Consider the following 8,398-nt stretch of genomic DNA (forward strand, 5'->3'; position numbering starts at 1 on the left):
TGTCTATTTCATTCAAAGAAAAAGCCCTGCTAAGTATGACTGGCTTAATTATTTTCATTGCCCACTAATAGATTGTGACCTCAGTTTGAAAAATATTGTTTTAAGTAACCAATCCTCTACTGAGAATTAGAGTATTCATAATTCTCTCCTGTTACAAACAATGCTGCATGAAGCTGCTTTATACTCATTGTGTGATTATTTCTGAGAGCAAGATCCTAGATTGTATAATCACTGTTTACTTAAAATTCTGATAAAATATAGGCAGCATGCTGGAAAACTGAATTCTGACCCCAGATCTGTCACCGCCACGAAGCATAAACTTTGGGCAATTCTTTGCATTGCTCTGAGTCTCAGTTTCCCCATCAGGAACCTGCTGTTCTCAACATCCTAGAATCCGCTTTGAGTGCAGATGCCCCACCCCCTGACTCAGAGAGGGCAGGACTTTACTCAGGCCTTTCTCCCCCTTTTCCGCTCCCTGTTCCTCGGAAGCAGCCCAGGGAAAAGGGAAAAAGCAGGTCTGGGCTGGAGAGCGTGATGCAGGGCGGGGCAGAGGGAGGGCAGGAGGGAGGCCGGCCCCCTAGTAGGAAATGAGACAGGGTAGGAATAACACTTTATAAGCCCGTCGCCCTCTTTCTCCTCCCATGCCCTGGCCACCTTCCAGCCTCCTCCGTCCAGCCTCCTCCCCTCCCAGACACTCCTCATTTCTTTTCCCTCTAGGCTGCAGTCAGCCGCCAGCCAGAGCCCCCCCACCCGGCCCCACCGCCGGCCAGAGCCAGGAGCCCAGGTGTGGTGGAGAACTTCAGCTACAGGATGTTGACAACATTGCTGCCACTGCTGCCTCTGCTGTTCCTGCCCGGCTGGGCCCTCTGTAGCCAGAAAGTCTCAGATGGTGAGTCAGGGGCACATCTCTTGCCCCAGGATGGTTCTGGAGACCCTCAGCCTGTCTGGGTCCATGGGCAAGACCAAAAGAGAGCTCGTCCCACAGGGTCTGTGTCTGAGGCCTCTCTAAAGGGCAGGCAGGGGCCTGGGGACTGATTTGTGTCCCAAAGTCAAGGTGAGGACGTATAGTTGGGTTCCTGGGAAGGGGAAAATGGAGGAGGTTGGGGGAAAACAAGACTGAAAAAATGGGAGAGGGGCTGGTAGAAAGGGTGAGGGAATTAGCCGTGGGGAGAGACGGGAGATGGGCTGAAGTCTGGAGAGAGATCTGAGGGTAATGCTGGATGGAGGTAAGTTTAGAGAAGATGGCAAGAGACTTAGAGAAGAGAGGAAGAAATGGGAGACCTGGGGAAACTGGGGCTGAGACACGTAAGGCAGAAGGAGAGGAGAAAAGGTAGGGCAGCTGGTGAAGGGAAACTGGGGAGAAATACAAACAGCAGTCAATGGGAGAACTCATGGGGGACAGGGCAGCCCGAAGTGGGTCCATTTAAGCAGAGAAGGGGAGTTATTGTCATGCACTGTAACTGCACAGGGGCCTCCTCCTCTCCCACAATCTCTGTAGCTTTAGTCTCCCCCTCGAGAGGGAGCAAATAACTGGTATTCAATGAGTGCCCACTACAGTTAATACATGTATTGACTAATTTAACTCCCACAAAATCTTTACAAAGTGGGAATATTATCACCATTTTACAGAGGAGGAGACTGGGGCCCAGAGCAGTTAAAACCCTTGTCTGGTGTTACCCAGATAGATATACTTATTCACATCTGCAGACACAGAGCGCAACTTCTCAGATGCAAATATGGACAGGACACCCCCCACACACACCGTGAGACACACAGATTTATAATCCCAGATTATAAATCCTCAAACATTCTCTGGGCACCAACTCTGTGCCAGGCCCTTAGTGGGTGTAGGAGGCAGAGCTAACCAGACATGATTCCATAGCCTAGAGGAAGCCAGTGTAGCCTGTGTGTTTGGAGACAGAATCTGGGATCACTGAAACAGACTGGGTGTCTGGGAGGGTAAAGCGGAGAAGCACTAGGAAAACTTCTCCTAGGAGAGGGCAACAGAGCTGGGTCTTAAAACATGAATAGACATTTGCCAGGAGGAAGAGCAACCCTGCTGTGCTAGTCACACGTCAGCCAAAAGGCAGTGAGTGTGATGGACTCCAAGTACTAAGCGCAGGGAAGAGACCCAAAAAAGGCAGGTGGGGCCCAGTATCCAGCAGCCTTGAATGCCGGGCTAAAGGCTTTGGACTTGATTCTATGGACAGACATCCAATAGGGAGGCAGTAGAGCTGAGTGGTTAAGCGTGCTGGAATCAGACTGCTCGCATTCTAACCTTGGCTCTGCTAGTCCACTTTTCTGTATGGACTGGGGTTAATAATGGTAGCTGCTACATCAAGTTAATAGGAGGAAGGCAAAAATAAGATAATAATACAGGTAAAGTCAGTGCCCAAGTCGTAATAAGTACTTCACAGCTATTATTATTATTAGATAGGAGAGTATGTCCCTGAAGGATATTAAGCAGAAGAAAGGCATAATCCTATTTCTGGGCCAGGCGGAGGTTAGAGGAGAAGATATGAAACTAAACGATGGGTGGAGGGAAATGAGGAAGGAACATACTGCTCCAGTCCAGATGAGAACCAATGAGGCCTGAAGTAGGACAGTGGCAGAAGAGACAGAAGAGGTGATGGGGAGTTCCTGTGTGGCTCAGTGGTTAACCAACCCGACTAGTATTCATGAGGATGTGGGTTCAATCCCTGGCCTTGCTCAGTGGGTTAAGGATCTGGCATTGCCGTGAGCTGTGGTGTAGGTCTCAGATGTGGATTGGATCCCATGTTGCTGTGGCTGTGGTGGAAGCAGGCACCTGCAGCTCCAATTCGAACTCTAGCCTGGGAACCTCCACATGCCCACATGCAGGCCTAAAAAGATAAAAGACAAAAAGAAAAAAGAAAAAAGAAAAGAAGAATAGGAGATGGAACTGGGACTTCAATGCAGGTCAGGACTTTTTTTTTTTTTGTCTTGCCTTTTTAGGGCCCCATCTGCAGCATATGGAGGTTCTCACCCTAGGGGTAGAACTGGAGCAGCAGCTGCTGGCCTATGCCACAGCCACAACAACACAGGATCCATGCTGGTGTCTGCAGACCCACTGAGGGAACCTGGGGATCAAACCTGCCTCCTCATGGATGCTAGTCAGATTCATTTCCACTGAGCCACGATGAGAACTCCCAGGATTTGTTAACCAGCCAGAAATGGAGGGAAGAAGGGATGAGAAAGAAAGGAGATCAGAGTGGCCCTTCCACCGACTGTCTGGGTTTCCCTGGGGCAGGTGGCTTCTGCATTTCTGGCCTCATTTTCCTCAACTGTAAAACAAAGATAATGACCCGCTTCTTGCCCTCCTGGCACGGTTAGAGATTGTCAAATGGGAGGAAGAGTGGGAGGGCAGTTTGTCATGAAGCGCTAAGAAGGTGGGCGGTTATTATCTCGGGTTACACGCGGACTCCTCCCACGCCCTTCTGCGCCCAACGCGCTGACTCCTGCCCACAGGCCCGCGGGACCTCCGCATGCTCCAGGTCTCCTACTTCCGCAGCCCCTCTCAAGTGTGGTACCAGGGCAACGCGACGCTGGGGGGTATTCTGACCCACGTGCTGGAAGGTCCAGGCCACAATGTCACGATCCAACAGCTGCAGCCCTTGCAAGAGCCGGAGAGCTGGGAACTCACAAAGAACAGCCTAGAGGCTTACCTGAAGGAGTTCCAGGGTCTGGTGCAGGTGGTGCACCAAGAGCGGGGCGTGGCCTGTGAGTGGCATGTGCAGGGGCGGGGCTGGTGGGGGCGGGTCCCTGGAGGTGGGAGGCGTGGCCTATGGGCAGCTCCTGAGGTGGGCAGGGCAGCAGGCCTTTGGAGGAGACCTGGCTCCAGTAGACTGGTGTCCTGGATGAGCGTGGGCTTTTTGCTGTGATGATTGCTGGGTGGGAGCTTGAGGCTGGAGAGGAGTGTTTGTCCCTCTTCCTGCTGGCATGACCTCGAGGTAGCCCCTATTGGGAAGCCCTGTCCCCTATCCACCCTGGTCCTCTGAAATTTCACTCCCCCCCTCCCGGGGCGAGGGATATGCCCCCACATCAGGCACCCTTTCCACACAGTCCTCTGATTCTGAATCCACCACCAACAGTTCCTCTCATCGTTCGCTGCTTGCTGGGCTGCGAGCTGCCTCCTGAGGGGTCCAGAGCCCGAGTCTTCTTCGAAGTGGCTGTGAATGGGAGCTCCTTCATGAGTTTCCAGCCAGAGACGGCCTCATGGATGGCAAGGCCTCAGGCGGCCTCCAGAGTGGTCACCTACACCGTGGAGCAGCTCAACAAGTACAATCGTACTCGGTACGAACTGCGGGAATTTCTGCAGGACACCTGTGTGCAGTACGTGCAGAAACACATCACCACGCATAACTTGAAAGGTATGATGGGATCTGGGACAGGCCTGTGTGTTGAGTGGGTTCCAGGCAAATGGATGGACCTGAAAGATGGATACCCTGAGCAAGAGGAGGTCCCGGGATGGCAGTTTGGGACAGAGTACACACACCAAACTTGTGTGAACCAGCTCCCATCCTTTGGGGAAGAAATCCCTCAGGATTTGACTCAAACCAAGGACTCCTTGGGTATGTGTCCTTCAAGCTAACTTTCTGTTATGTTCTGCAGGAAGCCAAACAGGCCGCTCCTACACGCCACTGGTCCTGGGCATCCTGGTGGGCTGTTTCATCATCGCAGGAGTGGCTCTATGCATCTTCCTGTATGTAGGTGGACGGCGGCGATGTTAATTACTCACTGGCTCCCTCTGGAAAAGAGCTACACGGACGGGGGTCTGGCAAGGGAAGATCTCAGCTCACTGCCAAACCACAGCAATTTCCCCATCTAGGACATTATATTCTAGAAGACTTGGGGTGGCAGTTCATTTCTTCTCCAAGATGTGCCCACCAAGAATTTGAGGGAGGGGAGAAGAGGAGCCTAGGTAAACAGGGTACTTGGTTTGCTAAGAACCTAAGAACTTACATGCTTTGCTGAATTAGTCTGAGAAGTGAATGCATCTCCATATTCGTGGAAAATAGAGGATGGAGTTGGGGCAATGGGGGTGGTCCATGGCCCATCTACCAAAGACAGAAACACCTGAGGCCTTCAAAAGACCTAGCCAAATAAAACAAGTCTTCCACAACCCAAGTAACCAATATTCAGCGACTCCAGGTATGTCAGACTTAGGTCGGGACACTGGTACAATAAAGGTAGAATTAACCAGAGAAATGATCGAAGGGTAAAATCCAAGTAACATGGGAGCAAGGAGCTGTTCATCAATCATTAATAATATTATTAAAATTACAATGTTATTAAAATATAAATTCCTTACTTATGTCTATGGCGTTATTATTTCCTCTACTTTGCAAAACTTCTGGGAAAGTAGCCTGTACCCTTTGTTCTACTTCCTTATCTCCCACTTACTCTTTAACCCACTGCAACCTGACTTCTCTATAAACTGTTCTAAGATCTTCAGTGACCTCTAATTGTGAAACCTTTGTCTACCATGATATCTACATTTCACCTGATGGACTAGGACTCATTTTACCCTAACCTCTGCGATAGCATACCTCAAAAACTTTTTTAATTTTTTATTGAAGTGCAGTTGATTTATAGTGTTGTATTAGTTTCTGGTGTGCAGTAAAGTGATTCAGTTATATGTATATTCTCTTCCATATTCTTCTCCATTATGGTTTATTACAGGATATTGTACATAGTTCTATGTTTTGTTTTGTTTTGTTTTGGTTTTGCTTTTTAGGGCCACACTTGTGGTATATGGAAGTTCCCAGGCTAAGGGTCTAATCGGAGCTGCAGCTGCTGGCCTATACCACAGCCACAGCAACGAGGGATCCCAGTTACATCTGCAACCTACGCCACAGTTCATGGCAACCCCTGATCCTTAACCCACTGAGTGAGGCCAGGGATCAAACCCAAGTCCTCATGGATACTGGTCGGGTTCGTTAACCAGTGAGCCACAATGGAAACTCCACGGACCTTATTTTGTTCTTGTTGTTTTTGTCTTTTTGCCATTTCTTGGGCCACTCCCACGGCATATGGAGGTTCCCAGGCTAGGGGTCTAATCGGAGCTGTAGCTGCCAGCCTATGCCAGAGCCACAGCAACATGGGATCTGAGCCGCATCTGCAACCTACACCACAGTTCATGGCAACACCGGATCGTTAACCCACTGAGCAAGGGCAGGGATCGAACCCGCAACCTCATGGTTCCTAGTCGGATTTGTTAACCACTGCGCCACGACGGGAACTCCATGGACCTTATTTTTTTAATCTAGTTTATATATAGTAATTTGTATCTGCTAATCCCAAGCTCCTAATTTATCCCTCTGCCTTTCCCCTCTGGTAACCATATATTTTTTTCTATATCTGTGAGTCCATTCCTGTTTTGTAAATAAGTTCATTTGTATCATATTTTAGATTCCACTGTAAGTGGTATCATGTGGTATATGTCTTTCTCTTTCTTATTTCGTATTTCTAATTTTTAAAAATGGTTCTGGCCACTTGTCAATCCCTTTGCCTATGTCATCTTACTCAATTCACCTTTGAAATGTTGGCTTTCTTAGAATTCCATTTTTTGGCTCCTTATGTCCCCCTTTAAAATATACGCTTTCCAGTGACCTACTAACTTCCACAACTTCAAATACCATTCATGTGTGGTGGTTTCTATGAGGAAGCAATGTCACAGCATCTTCGAGAGCATGTGCTTTGTCATCAGACAGACGAGTTTTACTTCTTTGAGCCAGGTATTTAACGTCTTCAATAAACAAAAGCTATAATAAAATGCGCCAAAATGGTATAACAAAAACAATACCTACCTCATGAGGCATTATGAGGATTAAATAAGATAAGATACGTTTATTCAATAAGTATAGCACTTGCTGCTGACTTCCAGATCCTCTCATCTGCCTCGATACTTGAAAAATCATCTCTACCTTAATACGGCACAGACATTTCAGAGTCATATTCAAAATCTTTCCCAACCTGTTCTCTCTCTTCTGTTGTTTACTCTCAATTCAGCAGAATTACTATCAAACCATATCAATGTGGAGACCTCTTTGTGCAACTTTATTCACTCCCTCTTCATCCCCGCCTACAAAATACAATATCTATAGAATCCATTCCTGTCTTTCCACTCCCTTGCTTTTATTCAAAATATCATAAGTCATCTCTTTCTCTGTGGTAGGCATAGAGGTGTGCCACCTGGTTCTGCCTTCAAGGAAAGAGTAGCTGTTCAACTACAGGGAGTGTAGTCAGCACATAGCTTCCAGCTACTTCAGTTCCTTCAGCGTTGGCCTCATCCACAGAGAACAGCCCTGCACAAGGCCATGCCCATCCTGGAGCTCTTCTCACTCAGTGACTGAGCAAAGCAGGGGTATAAAGGTTCAGCCACTCTGGCCCACTGCAATCCGCATGAGCCGTATTCACTCCAGAGCCCCTTGCCAGGTTGGCTGGGTCTTTATCAGACCTACACTGCAGCTTGACTTCCTCTATTCAATCCTACTTCCTCCCCCTAGTTAATAGCTTGCACTTCAAACACTGTGTCAGTATCTGCTTCCAGAAAACCCAACCTGTGACTGACAATCACTCTCTCTCTCTCTAAATTGAGACAGTCTCTCAGTCTTTTGACTGGACTGTGGTAGTAGCCTCTTCCTAATTTTTCTCCTGGTCTCTAACTTCTGTGAGTTCTAATTCATCCTCTACATGGCCATAAAAAATATATAGGTCTGATCATGTCATTGTTCCCCTTTTCAAATTTCCCATACTTATTGAACTAAGTTCAGAATCTGCAAAATGACTGTCAAGGCCTTGTACAATCTTGCCCATCCTAATTTTCAAATTTTATTTCCTACCACTTCTCTTCACTCAACCCTGCTTTAGGTTTATCAACTTCAAAAACATATATATATATATTTTTTTTTTCTTTTGTCCTTTTAGTGCCATACCCATGGCATATGGAGGTTCCCAGGCTAGGGGTTTAACTGGAGCTGCAGCTGCTGGCCTATGCCAGAGCCACAGCAATGCCAGATCTGAACCACATCTGCAACCTACACCACAGCTCACAGCAACACCCAATCCTTAACCCACTGAGCAAGGCCAGGGATCAAACCCACAACCTCTTGGTTCCTAGTCAGATTCATTTCTGCTGCGCCACAACGGGAACTCCCAAAAACATATTTTTAAATGATAGAAGTAATACTACAACAGTAGCAACACAGAGGTTTACAAAGAAAGTTTACAAAAAGAAAAGTGAAAGACCTCTGCCTTCCCCTTCTCCCCAAAACCTTACCCTAAAGGTATGCAAAGATTCTTACCTGCAAGCCATAGAAACCAACTCTGCCAACTTAAAGGAGAAATCAACATATTGGAAAGTTATCAAGTTATTCTA

The 8,398-nt window shown here is 47.7% G+C and overlaps 1 protein-coding gene across 2 annotated transcripts; it reads left to right on the top strand.

Annotated features, from left to right (window-relative positions):
• Positions 461 to 5,328, top strand: PROCR (protein C receptor). 2 transcript variants are annotated; one of them, XM_021077327.1, is made up of 5 exons: positions 461 to 515; positions 718 to 889; positions 3,487 to 3,738; positions 4,110 to 4,388; positions 4,630 to 5,328. In XM_021077327.1, exons 2-5 carry the CDS (start codon positions 811 to 813, stop codon positions 4,746 to 4,748), a joined length of 729 nt encoding a protein of 242 aa, XP_020932986.1. In that variant the 5' UTR covers positions 461 to 515; positions 718 to 810; the 3' UTR covers positions 4,749 to 5,328.

The sequence above is a fragment of the Sus scrofa genome, chromosome 17, assembly GCF_000003025.6.
Source record: "Sus scrofa isolate TJ Tabasco breed Duroc chromosome 17, Sscrofa11.1, whole genome shotgun sequence".
NCBI lineage: Eukaryota > Metazoa > Chordata > Mammalia > Artiodactyla > Suidae > Sus > Sus scrofa.

What these genes read in the sequence shown, in the direction of transcription:
- PROCR (XM_021077327.1), top strand. Translation starts at nt 811, where the DNA reads ATGTTGACAACATTGCTGCCACTGCTGCCTCTGCTGTTCCTGCCCGGC. An exon ending in TAGCCAGAAAGTCTCAGATG is followed by an intron (nt 890 to 3,486) that starts GTGAGTCAGGGG and finishes TCCTGCCCACAG; the next exon opens with GCCCGCGGGACCTCCGCATG. An exon ending in CCAAGAGCGGGGCGTGGCCT is followed by an intron (nt 3,739 to 4,109) that starts GTGAGTGGCATG and finishes CACCACCAACAG; the next exon opens with TTCCTCTCATCGTTCGCTGC.